The following is a 22,639-nucleotide window of genomic DNA, read 5'->3' as shown; positions in this document are numbered from 1 at the left end:
CTGGGAGACCGTGGGAGGTCACGTGACGGTTGCGGCCACACTCTCGCTGGTGGCGGCCCGGTGGGCTAGAGCGGCCGCGGTCGGTCGGTCCGGCTTCCGGCGATGGGGGCGGTGCTTCCGGGGCGGGCAGCCGGGCCGAGGGAGGAGGGTCTGACAGTTGGCGCCGCCGGGGAGGGAGGGCGGGCGGCGCGAGTGGGCGCGGGCAAGGAGGGTCAGGTGAGGCGCGGGCCATGGGTGGTGGGACTGGGCCGGATGCGGAAGGGATGGATGGCGTTCTGGTTCTGGAGTCATTCTCGGCGTCGCTGTGCGGCCCGGACAAACGACTTCTTTCTCTGAACCTCAGTTTCCTCCTCTGTAGAATGGGGGCCAGAATCTGGCATAGCATCCTCCCTCTGGGTTGGAGTGAGAGCTCACCTCGTGCATGTTGGAGACCCTAGTTCAGCGCCTAGCCACACTGCACACTTCGTACTATACTTTTGTTAGTACTGTACTGATGAAAATGTTTGCGCTTGGCATGGAAGATCTGGGTGTGGGGGCATGAAATTGGAGGCCGGCAGATTTCGGTTCAAGTCCCAGCTCAGCTTTGTGGCAGTGAGCCTGTGCCTTAACCTCTCTGAACCTCATTTTCCTTATCTGCAGAATGAGGACTAATAGTACCAATATCATAGAGTCGTTGTGAGGATGCTAATGAAATGTGCATGTAAATCCCTTAACACAGGGCTTCGTACAGTATTGAGTAAGAGCTCCATGTATTGGGACTATGATAATAATGACTCTGAGAGTTACTGGTGTAGCTGGGACTTGCAAGGGAGTAAAGGGTTGGAGGAAGCCCAGAGACAGCAATAGGAAAAACTGGAATCTGGAATTGGGCAAATCGACGTCCTGCCACTTCCTGTTTGACCAATTTTGCCGGGTCTCCTAGATTTAAGTTTTTCTTTTTTTTTAAAACCACTAATGCATTTTCCTCCAGTCAGTTCACTTGAGATGGACATTTTGCATTGCTGTACTAATGGAAAACCAGCATTGCTGGCTGTGAAAAGAAGGAAAACTTAACCTAAAATGCAGCGGAAGTAGAATAGTCTATTAAATTGTAGACAGAAGCTGAAAGAGATTGAAATAACCTGTGCTTTGCGATTCCACAATGCCACGGACCCTATCAAGTTATACTCTGTTCTTCACTTGCATTTGGCACGGGGCTGACAAAAGTCAGTGACTGTCCTACCCTTTCTCTAGCTCACCGAAGGTGCATTTATTTAATGCGTATGTACATAGCACTTATCTCCTGCCAAGCGTTGTTGTAAGCACTTGGTGTTTATGAACTTGCTTCATCCTTCTAACCACTGTAAGAATAGATACTCCTATCCTTCTTGTTTTAGAGTTGAGGGGAAGTGAGATCCAGAAAGGTTCAGCCACTTGCCCCAGGATCAGGGTTCAGAAGTGGTAAAAGGATTTAGGTCCAAGCCTTTTAAAAAAGGGCTTAGCAAGGGAGTCTGATACATGGTAATTTCTTGAGTTTGGGGAATTGTCATTTTCTATTATTATTAACATTCCAATTTTCACTGTTCAGAAAGTCAGCGCTGGAGATGGGCTTTTAATGAAGGAGAGAGGCAATTGAGTCCAGCAGGGTGACCTCTGCAGCTGTAGGGAGAGGATACCAGTACTCAAAGGCTTCTGGTAAGCATTAACTGGAACCTTGCCAAGACTGAGCACAGTGCCTGGCTTGTAGTAATCGCTCAACCAGTGTTAAATCATAGTCATTGGACTGACTTGGGTTCAAGTCCTGGCTTATAGTTATTTGCTGTGTGATCCCGGACCTGCCACTCTCGTTTGTAACGTGGGGATTGTTTTAGGGGCGCCTGGGTGGCTCAGTGGGGTAAGTGTCCGATTCCAGATTTCAGCTCAGGTCATGATCTCGTGGTTCATGGGTTCGAGCCCCGCATCGGGCTCTGTGCTGATGGTATGGAGCCTGCTTGGGATTCTCTCTCCCCCTCTCTGCCCCTCCACTGCTTGTGCTCTCTCTCTCTCTCTCTCTCTCTCTCTCTCAAAAATAAAAAACGTTCAAACAAACAAACATGGGGATCATTTTAACTTTGTTCCCCAGGTGGTTGTGGGGAGACACTGAGCTGTGTATATTCAGTGCCTGCCGAGGAAACATTCAACAAGAGCTACTGAATGGGCCCTGGAATCCGGGAGAACTTGTTTTCAAATCCCAGTAAAGTCACTTGCTAGATGTGCCATTTGGTAAATGACTGTACCTCGACGAGTCGGTTTTTTTTCATCGATTAAGATGGGGCTAATAATAGTGCTCAGTCACCAGGAGGTTGTGAGGTGTCGACACGATGCCTGGCTCCGGTCCTGGTGCATAGTCAGTGCTCAGTACGTGAGATTTGTTTTCCTGTCTGACATATCGAACCCTTGCCATGCCCTGCTCTTTGAGAGATGCTGGTTGTGCGGTCTTTGGCCAGTGGCAAAATCCAGAGGGGAAAGTAGATCTTAGGAGTCAGGTACGGGGCAGAGTGATGTCTCTGGTCACGTTCATCAATAAGACATGCAACCAAAGCCAGAGGTGGTCAGGATGAACCCTCGCTGGAGGTAGAGGAGAGAGTCTCACATCTGGTGACTTCAGGAGAGCTTCACAAAGCAGGTGGCCAGGCAAGCAGAGTGAAGGAGAGCTTGCCAGGAGGACAGGATAAGAAAGCATTCTGGGCCCAGGTGACCTGCTGTGGGAAAACCAGGGGGGCCGGCAAAGCCCTTGGGTGTTAGAGGACAGGCTAAGGTGGGATCCCTGGGAGATAAGAACAGCCACTGCTTCTAGACAGTTGGAATGCACTGCCGCAGGTGCCCCGTGCATAGAAACTCGCCTGGCCTTACAGCAGCCCTTCAAGGGTAGTACCATCTGGACCGTCCCTGTCCCTATTTACAGATGAAGACGCCGGGTTGACTAGTGAAGTAACCTGTTAAGACCACACAGCTAGCATGTGGTCGAGCCAGATTTGAACCCTGCAGTCTGGTTCCAGGGCCCTTACTCTTCTACTGTCTCTCCTGTACCGTCAAAATGGGGACAGCGAGGGGCAGACTGTGGAGGACGCCGAGAAGGGGTGAGGGAGAAGGATCGGAATCGGGGGCTGAGGTGGGTAGAAGAGGGCAGAGGGGCTGGAGGAGAGGGCAGGGCTGGAGAAGGACAGGAGGGCTGAGTGGGAGGTTTGGGCCCGGGCAGCGTGGGACGAGTGATCCTGGAGACCGATAATGTGGACCCATCAGGCAAGGAAGTTTTTCCCTTTTAGTTTCCTTTCAGCCCTGCTCTTCATGTTCAGGGGAAAGTCTCCTCCGTTGGTGCTGGTATGTCTTTAACAGCTTCCGGGCACCTGCAGTCTTACCTAAGTGGACACTGGTTTCCCATTTCTCCTCCGAGGCCCCTCGTGAGGCGGTGGGCCACCCGTCTGCGCTCAGCTCCCCCACCCTCCTCCCCTCCGCTCACTCACTGCAGCGCAGTCTCAACGGCTCCGTGCGTGCGGTCCCCCTCACATGCCAGATGGGCTCCTGCCTCAGGGCACTGGACTTGCTGTCCCTTTTCCCGGAACACTCCTCCTCTACAAAACCACGTGGCTCGCTCCTCCACCTTCTTCGGGTCTCTGAATGTCACCGTAGAACGGTCTCCCCTGTTCCCCCTGTTTAGAATTGCAGCCCCTCCCTTCCTGGTCCTCCGGGTTTTCTCCATGACACCGAAGGCTTTCTGACTCACCGTATCCTTATCTGTTCTGCCTGTATACTTCTCTGTCTTCCCCTCTCCCCAGTCTCCACCTAGATGCCACACTCTGTGTTTTTGTTCCCCTCCGTATCCTTAGCTCCTAGAATAGTGCCGCACGCATAGTAGGTTGTTAGGAAGCAGTTTGGGAACGGCTGACTAGTTATGGTTAAAGTCTTGAGCGGGGGTGTCTTTGGTTTTCTTTTTCTTTCTTTTCCTTGCTCATTCCAGCCAGAAACTCTTGAGGTGTGTGGGAACAGAGCTGCGGACGTTTGCCGTCCCTGGGCCTTGTCCCAGGGAGCAGTGATAGTTGTGGTGGCAGCTCTATCCCAGGCTGACTTCCTGCCAGCTGTTCCAGGCTATTCCTGGGCTGTGAGCCCCCAGCCCAGGAACGCTTCTCTGGCAGGCAGACCGACAGGCAGCAAGGGAGGGACGTACGTACACTCACAGCCCGTGGCGACTCATGGGCCCTTCTCCCCTCGTTCTGTCTTCCAGGCTCCCGGGAGCAGCACCAGGGCCAGGGAGACAATGGTCTCAGTGACTATGGGTGAGTCTGTGGTCTTCTCTCTGGGCTCCCTGTCCCCACTGTCCTTTTTGAGGTATGACCTTGGTGAGGGGAGACGAGGTGGGGGAGGGAGGGCCAGGTCACTGGCAGGAACAGCTGTACCCTGAGGAACGTGGAGGCGGGGCCAGGGCCTCTCCGCTCTGTGTGTTGGCCTCCGGACAGCATGGTCTAGCCTTATGGAACTTGTGTCATGAAGTCCAGCAGCGCCTGGGTTTTCTCACCTATAAAATGGAGATACTAACAGTTCCTTACATCCTAGGATGTTGTAAGTAGAGAGCTTGTTGCACATCAGATCTTGGGCATGGTTCTTGACAAATGTTAGCCGTTATTATTCTCATGGGCTGTGTCTCTGTATTCTCTCTAAGCCCGTATTTTGGGATTGCCCAAGCACTGAGGTCAGCTGGCAGCTTTGCAATTTTTTGAGATTTGTACATCTAGAAAAGTACATAAAACGTCGGAAGAGCAATTAAGAAGCAAACATCGGAATACATCCTTCACGGTTTCATTTACGTAAAGCACAGAAACAGCCCAAACCAATCTGTACCATTAGAAGGTGGTGGTTGCCCTCGAGACGCCACTACACAGGGAGTTGGTGGGGGGTGGGGTGGGGGGGTGGGCGTGGCTTCTGGGATGTTGGAAATGTTTTATTTCTGGATCTGGGTGCTGGTCTGCAGGCGTGTGTTGGTTTGTGAAAATTATGGACCTATGTGTACCCTTGTATGTGCGTATGTTCTAGTTCAATACAAACGTTTTAAAAACGAACCATCCAGGCCAAGAAATACAATGTTGCCAGCCTCCCCAGAGCCCATCCCAGTCACAACCCCCTCGCTCCTCCAGATGGAATCAACCATTATCTCATCTTTGTGATCATTTCTCCTTGCCTTTTATAGTCGTACCACCAATGAGAATATTCCTATTCTTTAGACTTTGGTTTTGAACTTGGGGGAACAAAATCGTGCCTTGTGTTCTCTTGTGTGTGGCTTCTTCTGTACCACACAACATCTGAGCATCCCCTCTGTTGCCGTGTGTAGCTGTGGTTCTCTCCTCTGCACTGCTGTGTGGTATTTACTGTGTGAGTGGCCGCCCTTTGTTTACCTGCCTCTGTCCGTGGCTACTGCATTGTTTCTGGGTTGGGGCTGTTACAGACAGACTGCTGTGAATATTCTAGTGAATGTCTCCTGGTGTGTATGGCAAGCCATACCTCACTGAGTCCATGACCCACGCTGTTGCCCATCTTTAATATTTCGGAAACGGGGTGCTTATGGCCATTTTATTGGCAGTATGTTTTCCTCTTCAGTAGGACATAAAATGACGGTGGGGGCCTGATGTGGGGATGTTGGCAGTTCCTTGACTTTCTGCTTCAGGCAGCTAGCTACCCCCAAATGATGTGGCACCTTTTTCCTCCTTAATAAGATTTTTTTAAAAACTAGTTTTAGAGAGAGGGGCTCCTGGGTGGCTCAGTTGGTTAAGGGTCCAACTTTGGCTCAGGTCGTGATCTCATGGTTCGTGAGTTCGAGCCCTGCTTTGGGCTCTGTGCTGAGAGCTGGGAGCCTGGAGCCTGCTTCAGATTCTGTGTCTCCCTAGTTCACTGCCCCTTCCCCACTAACACTCTGTCTCTCTTTCTGTCTGTCTCTCAAAAATGAATAAACATTAAAAAAATTAAAAAAAATTTATTTTAGAGAGAGTGTAAGCAGGGGAGAGGGACAGAGAGAGAGAGAGAGAGAGAGAAAGAGAAAATCTTAAGCAGGCTCCACACTCAGCGTGGAGCCTGATGTGAAGCTTGATCCCACAACGCTGGGATCATGACCTGAGCTGAACTCAAGAGTCAGACACTTAACTGACTGAGCCACCCAGGCTCTCCCCCTAACCTTAATAATAGTTTAATTAAGATACAATTCACATTTTATACAGTTCAATGGTTTTGTGTTTTTAAGTAAGCTCCACACCTATCATGGAGTCCAACATGGGGCTTGAACTCCCAACACCGAGCTCAAGAGTCGGATGTTTAACCAACTGAACAGGCACCCCCGCTCAGTGGTTTTTATCCACGGAGCTATACAACCATCATCACAATCAATTTCAAAACCTTTTCATCACTCCTCCCAAACGCCCATACCCATTAACTGATAGTCAAGTTACTCTCTTTTCCTCATCGGCCTCTCAAAACTACTAATCTACTTTCTTTCTTTTTTTTTTTTTTTTAATGTTTATTTATTTTTGAGACAGAGAGACAGAGCATGAACAGGGGAGGGGCAGAGAGAGAGGGAGACACAGAATCTGAAACAGGCTCCGGGCTCTGAGCTGTTAGCACAGAGCCCGACGCGGGGCTCGAACCCACAGACGGCAAGATCATGACCTGAGCCGAAGTCGGACGCTTAACCGACTGAGCCATCCAGGCGTCCCTACTAATCTACTTTCTGTCTCTGTAGTTCTCTGTAGATGTTTACCTGTTCCAGCCATTTCATATAAATGGAATCATTTTGTGGTGCCTTTTGATATTTAGACAAAGTTGCCTGCTTTTGGCTAACAGAACCCAGGGCCCCATTCCTGGGCAGGTGGATGGTGCCTGTGCAAGGCAGCAAAAGCTGGGCTGGTGGGGGAGTCCTGAGGGCATGAGCTCCTCACCTGCCTCAGTCCTGGGGAGATGGGCTTGTGGCCAGGTGGGCAGGGGCCTCCCTGGGAGAAGAGGGGTCCCTGGGCTTGGCCTGAGTTCTGGATGGCCACCAAGACCAGAATCTCTTTCTCCACTCCGAGGCTCAGTTGTCTGATAAGCAAAATGGGCCTAGCAGTAGCAGACTTCTTCTCATCTAACATAGCATGGATTGTTGGGTGCCATGCTATATACCTTGAGAAAAAGTTTCACCAGTTAAAACCATGGCACACCATTGATTCTGAGGTGGATCTTAGTTTCAGAGGTGTTAAAATGTGAAAAAAAAAATCTTTTGGAATTAGTGATCTTATCTAACACACATTGGCCACACCTAGTTTGAAAGTCACACCCAAGAGGCCAACAAAGAAGTTTCCAGACAATAAACTTTCATGGGTGGGTGCCTCCTTGGTCTTGACCTTGGCCTGGGTAATGGTGGTAGAATAATAGAATAAAAATAATGATACTACTACTAATAATAATGGCAGCTGCTATGAGTTGATGTTGTCCCCTGGCCAGGTGTCATTCAAGGCCCTTTATGTGGACTTTCTCATTGAGTCTGCACAGTGATCTGAGGATGTTAGTGTTATCACTAGAATTCGAACTCGATGAAGGAAGGGATGTTGTCTTGTGCCTTGTGGTATCCCCGGTGGCTGGAATGGGACCTGGCCTGTGCCAGTCCTCAATAAATACTTACTGAGTGTATTATCGTAAATTCACAGATGAGGAAACTGAGACACCAGGCGTTAACCTCCCATTGTCTCTTGGCCCGGAAGTGGCAGAACCAGAATTTCAACCCAAGCTCCAAAGCCTATACTTGCTGCTCCTACAGTGAGGAGAGGGCTTTATTGACACTCACAGGCCAGCTCTGTGTCCCTTCTTCCCATTTACCTGTGGATCCTGTCACTCTCTGGAGCTGGGCCTGTCAATGAGGACCAGGGCGGAGAACGCAGAGTCCCAGCTCCCTGAAACCTGGCACTGGCCAAGCATGGGGACAGCCGCTGCGGGTCACATCCCAGGGCAGGGCAGAGCTTATAAGAAGGGCGGTACAGCAGCACATGGGTTGGGGACTCTGCTTCCTGTTAGCGATGTGGCCTGAGGCCAGCTGCCCAACCTCTCCCTGCCTCAGTGTCCTCATTGGCCAAGTGTGGGAGTCCTAATGCTGCTGAGCTCACAGGGCTGTCGCGGGCCTAGTTCCACTGTCTGCGTGAAGCGCTCAGGCAGGGCTTGGCATGCGGTGAGCATTTAATTTGTGGGAGCTGCTGCTGTTGTGGCTGCTGTTGTGGCTTTTCGGCTGCTCTTCTCTAGAGAGAACAATGGGAATAATGAACCCTGTCCACCCCTCAGCCACTTCCGAGTGGATCCAGTTCTTTAAGGAAGCCGGCATTCCTCCCGGGCCTGCTGTCAATTACGCCGTGATGTTTGTGGATAATAGGTAAGGGGGCCCGAGGGGACAGAGTTGAACCTGGAGAGAGGAGGAGAGAGGCGGGGAGAGGTGGGGGGAGCCTGGGGGGGGACAGGGGGAGATGGGAGCTGGCTGGCCCTTCCATCCTGGCGCACTGGCGGCCTCACCACTCACCCTCCCCTGTAGGATCCAGAAGAGCATGCTGCTGGATCTCAACAAAGAGATCATGAATGAGCTGGGCGTGACTGTGGTGGGTGACATCATCGCCATCCTCAAGCATGCCAAGGTGGTGCACCGCCAGGTGGGTGTCCCACCCCACCCCTTGGTCCCCGGGTTTAGGGCGCGGTGGAGCAGCGGTAGCAGAGCCAGCAGGAGGCTTGGAGGCAAAGACAGGCAGACCTGAGCTCCAAGGCTGGCTGCACCATTTGTTGTGTGACACTGGGTGTGTTGCCTAACCTCTCTGAGCCTTTCTTTCTCCATTTGTAACATTAAAAAAAAAAAAAGTTTATTTTTGAGAGAGAGAGAGAAAGAGAGAGTGCACACACAGGGTGAAGGGCAGTGAGAAAGAGGGACAGAGGATTCGAAGCAGGCTCTGTGCTGACAGTGGAGAGCCCAATGCGGGGCTTGAACTCATGAACTGCGAGATCATGACCTGAGCCTAAGTCAGATGCTTAGCCGACTGAGCCACCCAGGCGTCCCTCTCTCTCCATTTGTAGAATGCAGATAGGCAGACCTATCTTGCAAAGTAGTTGTATTATGTTAAATAAAGCCCCGGTACAGTGTAAACAGTAGGGCCTCAGTAAAGGCTCTCTATTACCATTACTAGTTCTCATCTTCCCCGTGATAATAACATCATTAGCAGGATTCTTGTCTATCCCCAGGGCAGGAGCTCCCCGCTTAGGACCCAGGTGCTGACTTGGCCAACAACATGGCTGTTCCATTCTCGGCCCCTCCACTTACGGTGACCCTAGACTAGTGATCTTCACTTCCCTGAATCTTCTGAAACAGGCTTCTCCCACACCACTGCTGCTGTGGCCACCTACCAGATAGTGTGTGGCACCGAGCTCCACACTGGGAATGAAGAGCTTGTTGAGCTTTGATAGCTGACATTTACCGAGCGCTTACCATAGCCTGCCAGGTGCTGTCTCCATCCTTCATCCATTTTAACTCATTTCCTGCTCACTCCACTTGACTGAGAAGGAAACTGGCTCTAGAGCGGTGCTCTCAGACTCCCCACTTTACCAAATGGTAGCTGCTTCCCCCACCCAGGGACGGGCCTTCACCTGTCCAGCCAGCCAGGCCCCCGCCGTGATGGCTTTCTCACGTCAGGGACTTGAGTTATCACAGAGAAGGTCACTGGGCAACACTTTTTTTTTTTTTCCTTGAAACTTTTAAATTTGGGAATGATTTTAGATTTACAGAAAAGTTCCGAGAGCAGTACAGAAAGTTTCTGTGTCTCCTTCACCCAGCTTCCCTTAATGTTAACATTCGTAATAGCCACGGTCCATTTGTCAAAACTAAGAAATAAACATCAGGACACTGCTATTAACAAAAATACAGACTACTTGGATCTTATCAGTTCTTGTATTAAAGTCCTCTCTCTGTTTCATATACCACATTGCATTTATTTATGTCTCTTTCTGTCTCTTAAGTCCCCGTTGATTTATACCAGTTTCATAGTCTTCCCAGATAATGTTCGATGACCTTGACAGTTTTGAAGAGTACTGGTCAGTTGTTTTATAGAACGTCTCTCCGTTTGGGTTTGTCTGATGCTTTCTCATGGTTAGGAGTGAAATGTTTTGAACTCTCTTCTGTAGCAGCTCAGGCTCTGATCCCCCTATGTTGCTCAGATTTCTCAGATTATCCTTGTCCGCATGGTATCCCAGGCACCTTTTTTTTTTTTTTTAATGTTTATTTATTTTTGAGAGACAGAGAGCATGAATGGGGTGGGGCAGAGAGAGAGAGAGAGAGAGAGAGAGAGAGAGAGAGAGAGAGGGAGAGAGGGAGACAACAGAATCCGAAGCAGGCTTCAGGCTCCAAGCTGTCAGCACAGAGCCTGACGCGTGGGGCTCGAACTCACGAACCGTGAGATCATGATCTGAGCCGAAGTCTGAGGCATAACCGACTGTGCCACCTTGGTGTCCCATTATTTTATTTATTTATATTTTTACAGGACATGTGCAAAGCTGCCACTGAGTCCGTGCCCTGCAGCCCCAGCCCCCTCCCAGGCGAGATTCGCCGAGGCACCTCTAGCGGTGAGTCCCATCTACCCAGGGTTCCTTTCCTTCAGTCATACGCTTCAGCTGTAGAGGGGATACACCTGAAATCTGCAGAGGTGAAACAAAGCCATCTGAGGTTCTCTTAGGAAAAAAATAGTCTGGGTAGTGAGGTGGCAATACGTCCGGTCGATTTTCGTTGGTGGTAGTTCTGCTCCATAATGTCACTGTGACCACTGAATTAGTGAATATTGAGTCACTGCTTCAAGAGGAAGTACAAAGTTAGGTTCCTGTAAGCCTCTAGTCACAACATTTTTGTCAGTTGATTAACAGATCTTATTATTATTTTCTTTAAATGTTTATTTATTTTTGAGAGAGACAGAGACAGAATGCGAGTGGGTTAGGGGCAGAGAGAGAGGGAGACACAGAAACAGAAGCAGGCTCTAGGCTCTGAGCTGTCTGCACAGAGCCCGACGCGGGGCTTGAACTCACGAGCCGTGAGATCATGACCTGAGCCGAAGTCGGACGCTCAACGGACTGAGCCACCCAGGCGCCTCGACACAGATCTTATTTTATGTGTATTTCTGTTTAGAGACCTTTTACTGGTAATACATTGTTGATACATTAACATCAAGCTCACAGCCAACAGCACTGTGACTCCTGCCTGGACGAAGCTAATCTAACATGTATTTTCTCCATAAGGCACATCACCTGGGAATATGAGAAAGCACTTTGTCACTATGTTTGAGCGCCATTTTAAACAGCAAAATCACTATCCAAAAGCACAAAAATGTAAAAAGGGGACACAAAATAGACCGTGAGAAGGATACTTGTTTACCGTGAGAGCTGAAGGCAGAGAGTCCCCTTGTTTGACTTCAGTTGGGAGTGTGTGTTGGGTGACTCGAGTGTTTCACTGTTCAGCGCATGGCTGTGAATGGCAGCAAAAGCACCACAAATACGGTTTTGGGGTTAGAAATCAATTATAGTGAATAGGCGAATTTGCAAATATGGAATCCGTGGATGGTGAGAATGGTATTTATACATTTGATTTTTTAGCAGTGTGATACCTTTTTTAAGAAAAATAAACTTTAGAAATGTAATATGCATATTAGCTTAACAAGCCCCAAACTGGTTTAAAATACAAGCTTTTATCTCTCGTGATTTTTTTTTTTTTTTTTTTTTTTTAAATTTTTTTTTTTTCAACGTTTATTTATTTTTGGGACAGAGAGAGACAGAGCATGAACAGGGGAGGGGCAGAGAGAGAGGGAGACACAGAATCGGAAACAGGCTCCAGGCTCTGAGCCATCAGCCCAGAGCCCGACGCGGGGCTCGAACCCACGGACCGCGAGATCGTGACCTGGCTGAAGTTGGACGCTTAACCGACTGCGCCACCCAGGCGCCCCTCGTGATTTTTTTTTAATGTTTTATTTATTTTTGAGAGAGACAGAGCACGAGTGGGGGAGGAGCAGAGAGAGAGGGAGACACAGAATCCGAAACAGGCTCCAGGCTCTGAGCTGTCAGCACAGAGCCCGATGCGGGGCTTGAACTCACAAACTGTGAGATCATGACCTGAGCCAAAGCTGGACACTCAACCGACTGAGCCGCCCAGGTGCCCCATATCTCTCGTGATTTTATGACATGGCTGGTCACTTCTGCTCTGGGTCAGCTCAGCTGATCTCAGTGGTCACCTGGCAGTTTGGTTGAGGCTGGGTGATCTAGGATGGCCTCACTCACGTCTGGTGGTTGGCTTGATGTCATCTGGGCCAACAGAGGTGACTTGGCCACATGTCTCTCATTTTGCAGCAGGCTAGCCTGGGCTTGTCCACGCAGTGCTGATTGCAGGGCTCTCCAGAACAGCATAAGAGGGCAGACCCCAGTGTGCAAGGCACCTCTTAAGCTTCTGCCTGTATAACAGTTGCTCTTGCCTCATTGGCCAAAGTCAGTCACGTGGCTAAGCCCAGAATCAGTGTGGGCAGTGCCTACCCAAAGGCATGGACAGAGGGAGGGTGAAAAAATTGGTGTTCTTTTCTGCAGCAGTCTTCCTCAACTTACACACAGGAAAGGGTTCCAATCATAAAGGTACAGCCGAATCACTTTTCACAAGTGCAACACTCGTGTAGCCAGCAGCATCCAAATCCAGAAACTGAAACATGACCAGCATCACTACCCGCCCCTCCTCTCCAGGGTACCCATTACCTTGATGTCTTTTTTTTTTTTTTTTTAAGTTTATTTATTTATTTTGAGAGAGACAGACTGTGAGTGGGGGAGGGGCGGAGAGAGAGAATCCCAAGCAGGCTACGCACTACCAGCGCAGAGTCTGACATGGGGCCTGAACCCACGAAACTGTGAGATTGTGAGCTGAGCCAAAACAAGAGCCGGACGCTTAACCCACTGAGCCACCCAGGTGCCCTTTATTGACCCTGATCTCTAACAGCATTGATGATCTATTTTTTTAGTCTTTTTGCTCGTCTTTCAAATGTACATCAATGAAATCAGATAGTATGTTATTTTTATACCTTTTTGAATGTCTTAGTGTCAAACAAGTTAAAAAAATTAAAACTAACAAAAATGCTCACGGAGAAAATAGGCAGGAATAGAGGAGGCAGGCAAAGAAGGAAAGGGGTGGGGAAGAATGTTCCAGAGAAGCATTCCTGGTACACTCGCTTCTATACACTTTACGATATACATCTTTGAATACGCATGTCTGTATCTATGTGTCTGACACCTGACTACAGTTCAAATTCGTTAGGGCGAAGATAGTTGTTTTTCTTCCACCCAAATGGTGCTTACCTGTCGTGATAAAACATCATATGCCTTATCCCTTTTAAGCAAGACATCTCCCTCTGGGTACACTGCAAGAGGCAGGGCCTCTCAGCTGCTTACCTCTCATAGCAGAACATCCCGATCATCCCAGGACAGATTCTGTGCAGCCAGGTAGTTTACAGCTGATCAGAAAGCCACCCCTATCTGGCTTCAGAGCTGTCTGAAGAAATGTCCTGGGGAAATTGTGGAGGGGTGTATACCGATCGTTACCAGGGGAGTGAGCAGGGCTGAAAACTGGCCATTTCTTTCTGGTGAGGGGCAGGGAAGAGGTCTGATTGGGAAGGGCCAATCCCCAGACTTCCGGGTGACAGTAAGGCTCCAGTTCTTGACCTGGGTGGTGGGTATGTGGGAGTTCACTTTTTGTTAAGTGGTCTTTGTGGGTTTGGTGTATTTTTCTGTATGCTATAGTTATAATTTAAAAAATCAACCAAGTAATATATAATTTTGATAACGTATTGAGGGTCATTGTGGGGAACTTGAGCAGGTTTTGAGAGAGAGCACATAGCAGAAAAAGAAAGGACTTTTGGGGAGTAGGTAGGGTGGAATATCCAAATCTGAAAGCCCTTGGTGGAGGGTCTGGGGATTACTGGGACTGTGGTATAAGCAGGGACGGCATAGAGACCCCCTCCCTCCCGTGCAGGGCTTCCCCAAGAGCTTTTGAAACCTGTGCCCTAAAACCAGCTGTTCTGAAGACAAGACCCGTGTCTTTCCCATGCTGGGGTTGACCCTCTAGAGCATGCTGTAGCTCCCACCTCGCACCCTGAAATCCCTCCTTCTGCTCCACAGAAGACAGGGGCGCCAGAGCCTGCCCTCACCCCCATCCTCCATCCCCAGAAGGGGGTTACCGCTTATCTCCCCTCAGCCCAACTGGAGCCGGACCCACCACTGCTTAGGGACCTGGCTGAGTGATCCCCTCCTGGAGTCACCATTTCCTCGTCTGTAAAATTGGCTTGCAGTAGATCTGTCTGGTAGGGATGTTGGGATTTTCAGTGATAGTGTTCATCTTTGCCAGTAGATGTTCCGTGAGGACCTCTAAAGCACCAGAAACTGTGATAGGCACTAGGGATACAGAAATAAATGGGCATTGTCTTCTCATGGGGCTTGCATGCTCGTGGGAGAGCCCACCAGCAAACAAAAACGTGTAATTTGATGTCAAGCAGCGATTAGGGCTACGAAGAAAAAGAGAGCCTTGCGTAGGGTCAGGGTGGTAGAGGGGACGGAGAGGTCCAGGAAGCTTTTTCTAAGGAGGTGCTGTCTGAGAGGAGACCTGAGTAAAGAGCCAGAGAAGGCCCGTTGGTACTCAGGGAACTGCATGCCAGGCAGAGGGAACAGCATGTGCTTTGAGAAGGCGCACACTTCTGGGGGAAGAAGATCCCCAGACCAGCTGGGCTGAAGTGGAGCTGGGAGAGGAGCTCAGAACAGGGCTGGGTAACTGTTGGGTGAAGAGTGACAGGAACCAGTCTGGTCTAGGCTCTCAGGAAGGACCCCCAGGCAGTGAGGAGCGGGCTAGCTCCTGTTTAGACTGGCTTACGCCCAAGCATCCCCATCATGGCAGTGCAGCTACAGGGGGACCCCAGCTGCCCCTTCCCCATGTAGTCCCAAGGCTTGTCTTCTGTGTCCTGGCCTCCATCCCAGGGACGATGGGACTCTCACCTTTCCTCCCTGCAGCTGCCTCTCGAATGATTGCTAACAGTCTGAACCGTGACTCCCCACCCGGCACTCCACCGAGGCGGCCGGACACCAGCACCTCCAAGATCTCAGTCACCGTGTCCAACAAAATGGCAGCGAAGACTGCCAAGGCTGCCGGTGAGTGGGTTTGGGCAGATGGCGGGAGGAGCTGGGGGTGAGTGTGGGTTGGCAGATGGTATTTGGGGGTCACATTCCGAATATCTCATGGTGCTTTGAAGGCCTCAGGGTGTCCAAAGCATTTGGATTTGGTCAAGCCCCTGTACCTCTGTGTGCCTTGCTTTCCAAGTCTATAGAATGGGGACAGTGGGAAGCTGTGGACGTGGTGTACTTAACAGCACAGGGGCACGGCGGTTCTCACTCAGGGGTCTGTTCAGTCTTTTTAAATTTTTTATTTTGTTTTATTACGGAAAGAATGCTTAATATGGTGTCACCCTCTTTTTTTTTTTTTAATGTTTATTTATTTGTTTTGAGAGAGAGAGAGAACAAGTGGGAGGAGGCAGAAAGAGAGGGAGAGAAAGAATCTCCAGCAAGCCCTGTGTTCTCAGCACAGAGCCCGATGCAGGCTCGATCTCAGAAATTGTCAGATCCTGACCTGAGCCGAAACTGAGTCAGATGCTTAACCCGCTGAGCCACCCAGGTGACCCTGACGTCACCCCCTTAATTAAGTCTTAAGTGTACAGTACAGGTCTGTGGACTATGGGTGGCTCATTTTTTTCTTAATCATTTATTTATTTTTTAAATTTACATCCAAGTTAGCATCTAGTGCAACAATGATTTCGGGAGTAGATTCCTTGATGCCCCTCCCCCATTTAGCCCACCCCCCCCAACCCCTCCAGTAACCCTCTGTTCTCTCTATATAAGTCTCTTATGTTTTGTCCCCCTCCCTGTTTTTATATTATTTTTGCTTCCCTTCCCTTATGTTCATCTGTTTTGTATCTTAAATTCCTCATATGAGTGAAGTCATATGATATTTGTTTTCCTCTGACTAATTTCACTTAGCATAATCCCCTCTAGTCCCATCCATGTAGTTGCAAATGGTAAGATTTCATTCTTTTTGATTGCCGAGTAATACTCCATTATATATATATAGTTACCCCATCTTCTTTATCCATTCATCCATCGATGGACATTTGGGCCCTTTCCATACTTTGGCTATTGTTGATCGTGTTGCTAGAAACATTGGGGTGCGTGTGCCCCTTTGAAACAACATACCTGTATCCCTTGAGTAAACACCTACTAGTGCAGTTGCTGGGTCATAGGGTAGTTCTATTTTTACTTTTTTGAGGAACCTCCACACTGCTTTCCAGAGTGGCTGCACCAGCTTGCATTCCCACCATCAGTGCAAAAGAGATCCTCTTTCTCTGCATCCTCGCCAACATCTGTTGTTGCCAGAGTGGTTAATGTTAGTGTCTCAGTCCTTTTTTTTTAATTATTTTTTTTATTAAAAAAAAATTTTTTTTTTTAACGTTTATTTATTTTTGAGACGGACAGAGACAGAGCATGAGCAGGGGAGGGGCAGAGAGAGAGGCAGACACAGAATCTGAAGCAGGCTCCAGGCTCTGAGCTGTCAGCACAGAGCCCGATGCGGGGCTCGAACTCACAGACCGTGAGATCATGACCTGAGCCGAAGTCGGACGCTTAACCGACCGAGCTACCCAGGCGCCCCAGTGTCTCAGTCCTTTTTAACAGATGTTCACTGAGGCCCACACTGGTGCCGGGCCCTGTGCTTGATGCAGGGGTCAGAGGTCAAGAAACTACCATTTTCTCTCAGCAGCCAGAAGGATCCTTTCAAACCTTCAACCTGACCCTTTCACACTCAGCTAGAACTCTCCAGGGCTTCCCATTGTCCCAGTAACAAAGTCATCTTCCCACGTGGCCTATAGGTCGTGCAGAATGTGAGTCCATCTCCTGTGTCTCTCCCTGGCTCCCTTCCCCAGGTCCCTTCCAGGCTCCTTCCTGTCGTGGTATTTCTGCCCCAATGTTCCCTTCTCCCAGCACATTCTTCCTTCACAGACCTTTTATGCTTGGCCTCTGTTCCTCTTCCAGGTCTCAGCTTGAAATCTGGGAATAGGACCCTGGCCTTTGGGCTTCCAAGCTGTCCTTCTGTCTGCCCCACTGTCCTGCCTTTGTCGGACCCACCCCCACAGCAAAGATCTTGGCACAAGTGGAGACTGAGGCCCAGGGAGGGGGCTTTGTTATTCTGATGCCCAGCCCCTTCATGCTCTGTCCACCTCCATTGCACATGCTCCCTTTTTGCCGTGTGTGTTTAGAAGTGCCTCATCCCCTTCTTTGGACCCTTTACTTCTTGGGGCGGGGGAGGGGCAGAGAGAAGGGGGTAGAGGACCCCAAGTAGGCTTCGCGTTGTTAGCACAGAGCCTGACGCAAGTCTTGAACTCATGATCCATGAGATCATGACCTGAGCTGAAGTCAAATGCTTAGCTGACTGAGCCACCCAGGTGCCCTTCTGGCCTTTTGATTGATGTCATGAGTAAGAAAGTTTAAACTGATTTCTAAAGTATTGAAAAAGTGGTGGGCCTGGGAGTGTCGAGGGGATTTTGTTTTTCTAATTGAGATATAATTTACTTAGGCATGATATACAAATTGCAAGTATACGGCTTGATTCATTTTAAAAAAATTATTACACCTGTGAAACCATTGCTTAGCTGGAGCTCTTGAACTTTTCCATCAGCCAGCAGTTTCCCCTTCTGAGGGGATCCTGACTGGGCTGGGAAGTCAGCCTGCTCGGGGCAGGGACAGAGGCAGAGAGAGCCTGGGAGGCCCGCTACAGCGTGGGGATTCTGAGCACCGTCGGCAACCCCGTCGTGCCCAGACCTCTGAATTTCTTGGTGGTTCAGAGTCAGTGGTGGTGGGGTGGTTGGGAAGATAGGGGATTGCAGTCATTTGAACGTATGGAGATAAAGGGCACATTTGTGCCCTTCGTTGGGCATCTAGCCCCCACCCCAGGAGAACATTCCACCCCAGAAGGTGCTCACCACCCCTCTCCTCCCCAGCAGCCCTGGCCCGCCGCGAAGAGGAGAGCCTGGCCGTTCCCACCAAGCGGCGCCGGGTCACTGCCGAGATGGAGGGGAAATACATCATCAACATGCCCAAAGGCACCACCCCCCGGACCCGTAAGATCCTGGAGCAGCAGCAGGCGGCAAAAGGTACTGTGCTGGCGGGGGCACACGCTTTGGTGTGGAGACTGCCTTTCCCTTTTGCTGCTTTGTGCGGGGTTGGTCATGCCCTATGGGCATTGGCCAAGAAGTGGGCTCTAACGAGATCCAGGGGGCCTTGGACCAAGGGGACAGTGAGGGTGGCCGTAGAGGAGGAGAGCACATCACCACCTCCACCCTCGCATCCTGCAGTTAGTGTAGCAGGTGCTTTACCTGGTACCTCTTCCCCAAGGGCAGGGGCTTGGATTCCATGACTGCCTGACTGTAAAGTGGTGTCCGTGTCTGGCTGAGGGCAGGTGCCCAAAATGGTGGGAACCATCATCATGAGCCAGAGGAGTCTGGTTGAGGTTTAGTCCGTAGCTGGGGTTTGCATCTGGTAGTGCAGAGATGGTCTTCCTCACAGTGTTCCTTTTAGAATGTTGTACGCATTCCCACGGGGAAAGCATTCATATGGTGCAGAAGAGTATACGATGTCAACTCATTCTTTCCCTCACTCCCGTGTCCCACGCCGTCATTAACCTTTCCAGACCGGCACCTGTGGACTTGCATGCGTGTATCTATATATAAAAACATAGAGAGGTGTTTGTTTCTATTTCAACACAAATAGCAGCAGCCTGTAGGTATTATTCTAGAATTCTTTTATTGAGATCTTTTCACATAAATACATGTGGATGTGCTTCATTCTTTTTTTATTTTAAATGTTTACTTTTGAGAGTGAGAAAAAAAGAATGCAAGTGGGGGAGGGGCAGAGAGAGAGGGAGACACAGAATCCCAAGCAGGCTCCAGGCTCTGAGCTGTTAGCACAGGGCCCAGCATGGGGCTTGAACCCACGAACCGGGAGATCATGACCTGAGCCAAAGTTGGACGCTTAACCGACTGAGCCACCCAGGTGCTCCTCTGCTTTGTTCTTTTTAACGGTCATTTAAATCTAATATTTGCATCGTATTCGTATATCATGATTTAGTAAACATTCTCCCATTGATGGCTATTTAGGGTGTTATTTAGGGAGAGGGCTTATCCGTTCAGCAGACTCTCAGAGGCCCGTGACCCAGAACAAGACTGAAGGGAACAAGTAGGGATTTAGAACTCTTCCCGCACACGTTCACGAACTCGTGCAAAGTTTCCAGGAGCCCAAGGGTCAATTTTAGTGGATCTTTCCCACATTTGGCACTAGCCAGAAACGTGTGAGTCAGGTCCGTGTCAGCCAGCGCTCAGACACAGAGTCCGTGCCTGCCTGGACCGGAGCTGCCTGGGCCTGGGCCGCATCTCCCCTCCCTTGTCTGCACGATGCATGATGCTCGGCCGGGCCCAAGCTCCGCGCGTGGCTCAGCTGGTGCTGGCTGAGGGCTCACTTCCCTCCCAGGTCTCCACAGGACGTCCGTGTTCGACCGCCTCGGCGCCGAGACCAAGGCAGACACGACAACAGGGAATAAAGTGAGTTGGAAACGGGGAAGCCAGTTGGGGTTCTCTGATTCTTGTCTTCCTGCGGGTGTTGATCCCACATCCAGCCCCTCGTACTCCCTGGGCCGCCTCCCCTGTCTTAACAGTCTCCGTTCCGTTCTTTGCACCTCAACGTCTCTCCTGATTTCCAGCCCCCGGGGTCTGGCCAACTCCTGAATGCTGCCCTTGGGTCCTCCCACCAGATGTCCCAGACTGGCCTCGGCATCTTCCCCCAGAGTAACTCCCCTCCCGGGCCCCGTCTCAGGGACACCCCAGTGCCCCATTCCGGGCAGGCTCTAGTGATGGCTCCGTCTGTCTTCCCTTCTCTGCCACTTTTCCCTGTCTGGATAGGGCGGTGGCCTCCTGACTGGTCTGCAGCTCCTGTGAACCCCCTTCTGCCCCTCCCCCCATAGCAGCAGTGTGTGCCACCCACAGGACAGGCCACCCACCCCCCACCAGATGCTTTCACCCTGGTCAGGATGAACGCCACCCTCCTTGCCTTGGCCTGCAGTCCCGCGGGCCCCGGGGACGGTGTGTGTTAGGAGCACGCAGCCTGAGCCCTGCCCGGCATGAATCCGGCTCTGTCACCACCTGGCTGCATGGCTGCGTGGCTCTGGCCACGTCACTTAAGCTCCTGGTACCTCAGCTTTCTTATCCGTGTAGTGCACACCTCATGGGGTGCTTGTGAGGATTAAGTGACACACACCTGCGCAGTGCTGGGGGTGTCTGGTGCACAGCAGGCACTCTTTAAGTGTCACCTTTGACTAACTGCTCCGGAGCTCCCCAGCTGCGTTTCCTGCCTCTCCAGCCCTCGCTTGCCAGGGCTTACCCAACCTTTCCTTCACTTCTTAGAGTCTTATCACGAGCAGGATAATAACACTCAGGATCGTGTGGCTTGAAGATGTAGCCGTGTAAAGAGCTTGGCACAGAGCGAGTGCTCCATCAGTATGATTCCTATTCCTGCCTTGGGGACTTAGCCCTTGCTCTTTTCTCTGCTGATTCATCCTTGAGGGCCTGGCTTAAACATCAGTACCTCGGAGAAAGCATCCCTGAAGTCGAGAGGGGTCGAGGCCTCCCTGTCTCCTGTCCACCTGTGCTCCCATCTCTTCCAGAGAACGCACCACTGTCGTAATTAGGGAATCGTTGGGTGTCATTTCCCACGCCAGGTCTGTCTTCCCCACTGGACTGGGAGCCCCCTGAGGGCAGGGCCAAGGCTGTGCTTAGTCACCACTGTTTCCCCAGCACCGCCCAGCACGGGGCCAGGGACAGTCGGGACTCAGGAAATGCCTGTTGAGTGAATGAAGAAACTTTTCTTCTCTCACGTTCTCCTGCAGATCTCTGCAAATGGTCTTCTCTCCGTCTTCTCTCTCCCCCCTTCTTTATTAGACCCACCTGCCGTTACTTTCAGATCTCATCTCTGAGGTCTCTTGTCCAGGGAGTCTCTCCTGAACTTCAGCCAAGGTCAGGAGTCTTCTCTGGGCCCCACCAGGTCCCTGAATCTCCCCTGTCGTGGCTCTCACCACTGTGTAGCGTGCCACTGTTGGGGATTTCTCCCAATGAGGCCAGGCACAGATGGGGCAGCTCTCCGTGCATGCATGTTGAGTGACTACATGGCTCACTTGTCCCGTCTCTGACCCCTGCAGCCCACAGGAGTCTTCAGCCGCCTGGGGGCCACCCCAGAGATGGACGAGGATCTGGCTTGGGACAGCGACAATGACAGCAGCAGCTCTGTCCTGCAGTATGCCGGGGTCCTGAAGAAGCTGGGCCGGGGCCCAGCCAAGTCCAGTCCCCAGCCAGCACTGACTGTCAAAGCTAAGGCCACAAGTTCGGCCACAACGGCTGCCACCCCAACACTGCGGCGTCTGGCCCTTTCCTCACGCCCTGGACTCGAGAGGAAGCCAGAGTCCCTGTCCAAAGGCAGCATCATCCAGAGACTGGGCAAGGCTGCCCTTGTGCCTGAGGCCCAGGACAGCCAGGTCACGAGCACCAAGAGTAAGTCCTCAGCCGAGGTCAAGGTCACCATTAAGAGGACTCTGGTGGGGCCCCGGGGGAACAGCTCCAGCGAGGGCCTGGGTGCCCAGATGGACCATGCGGGCACAGTGAGCGTGTTCAAAAGACTGGGCCGCAGGACCTTCTAGCCTCTGGGCGGGGCGCAGTCCCCTCTCCAGGCTCCTGGCTCCGGCAGAGGCTCCAGTGAGGGCGCGCCCAACCCTCTGCCGGCTTCTGGATGACACTGCTTGTCTCCCTCGGCATTGGAGCCGGCCCGAGCTTTCTGGGGACTCACCCCAGTTTTCTGAGTCTGAGATGGTCGTTGTGACCTGGCCTTGCCGCTCCGGTCTTTCCTTTCTCTCACGTCCTCTGTTCTCTCCTCTCTGACTGTGGCCTTGGCAGGGCACACTCCTCTACCTCTCCCAGAGCCAAGTGCCCTTTTCCCTCCCCCATTCCCCTTCCTGCCTCTCAGCAGCATCTGCTGCCTCAGCCCCAGCTCCTCAGCCTTCCAGTCCCCCAGAGCGGGTGTCACCTGGAGGGCCCGACTTCCCGACTTCCCGACTTCCCCTCGCCCCTCTGCCCCGTCCCCATGCTACTTTAACTTCTCGGTCTCTCCCTCTCTTCATGCTGTTCATTTCTCTTCTGTTTTCTGTCCCTGTGGCAAGGCCCGACTGTGCGCTGCGTCCTGCCTGACCCTCCTGCGCCTCCGGCCTCCCAGCGGCCCCGTCGACGGTGGCGTCGAGCCTGTAGAGACTGTTAGCCGCCCTCGCTCCCAGACCCTGGGCTGCAGCAGGGCCCCTCTGTTTTCCGGCCCTGGGCGTCTTTTTCTCTGAAAGCCTGTGGCGGGTGGCGAGCAAGGGTCACCGGGAAGGGAGGCCAGTGCCGAGAGAGAAGAAAACAGCTGTTTTAATATATTTTTGTGGCTTTCAAACTGTTTCCCTCCCCTC

At 51.3% G+C, this 22,639-nt stretch overlaps 1 protein-coding gene across 4 annotated transcripts; it reads left to right on the top strand.

The window, feature by feature from the left end:
* The first annotated feature begins 129 nt into the window (after positions 1-129).
* CE2H19orf47 (chromosome E2 C19orf47 homolog) lies at positions 130-22,623 on the top strand. Of its 4 annotated transcripts, none has more exons than XM_047835544.1 (11): positions 130-216; positions 1,568-1,674; positions 4,241-4,292; positions 8,305-8,392; positions 8,549-8,663; positions 10,536-10,617; positions 15,070-15,207; positions 18,105-18,254; positions 19,627-19,697; positions 21,347-21,695; positions 22,358-22,623. In XM_047835544.1, exons 3-11 carry the CDS (start codon positions 4,274-4,276, stop codon positions 22,450-22,452), a joined length of 1,107 nt encoding a protein of 368 aa, XP_047691500.1. In that variant the 5' UTR covers positions 130-216; positions 1,568-1,674; positions 4,241-4,273; the 3' UTR covers positions 22,453-22,623. The 4 variants fall into 4 exon arrangements, with proteins under 4 accessions (XP_047691500.1, XP_047691499.1, XP_047691498.1 ...); XM_047835543.1 differs by having other exon boundaries at positions 18,102-18,254; XM_047835542.1 differs by having other exon boundaries at positions 21,347-22,623.
* The last annotated feature ends 16 nt before the right edge of the window (positions 22,624-22,639 follow it).

The sequence above is a fragment of the Prionailurus viverrinus genome, chromosome E2, assembly GCF_022837055.1.
Source record: "Prionailurus viverrinus isolate Anna chromosome E2, UM_Priviv_1.0, whole genome shotgun sequence".
NCBI lineage: Eukaryota > Metazoa > Chordata > Mammalia > Carnivora > Felidae > Prionailurus > Prionailurus viverrinus.
The sequence above is the reverse complement of the archived record's forward strand: the minus strand, read 5'-3'. Positions and strand labels throughout refer to the sequence as shown.

Coding starts and splice junctions, on each gene's coding strand:
- CE2H19orf47 (XM_047835540.1), top strand. Junction 8,393..8,548: donor GTGATGTTTGTGGATAATAG/GTAAGGGGGCCC, acceptor CCTCCCCTGTAG/GATCCAGAAGAGCATGCTGC. Junction 8,664..10,535: donor CCAAGGTGGTGCACCGCCAG/GTGGGTGTCCCA, acceptor ATATTTTTACAG/GACATGTGCAAAGCTGCCAC.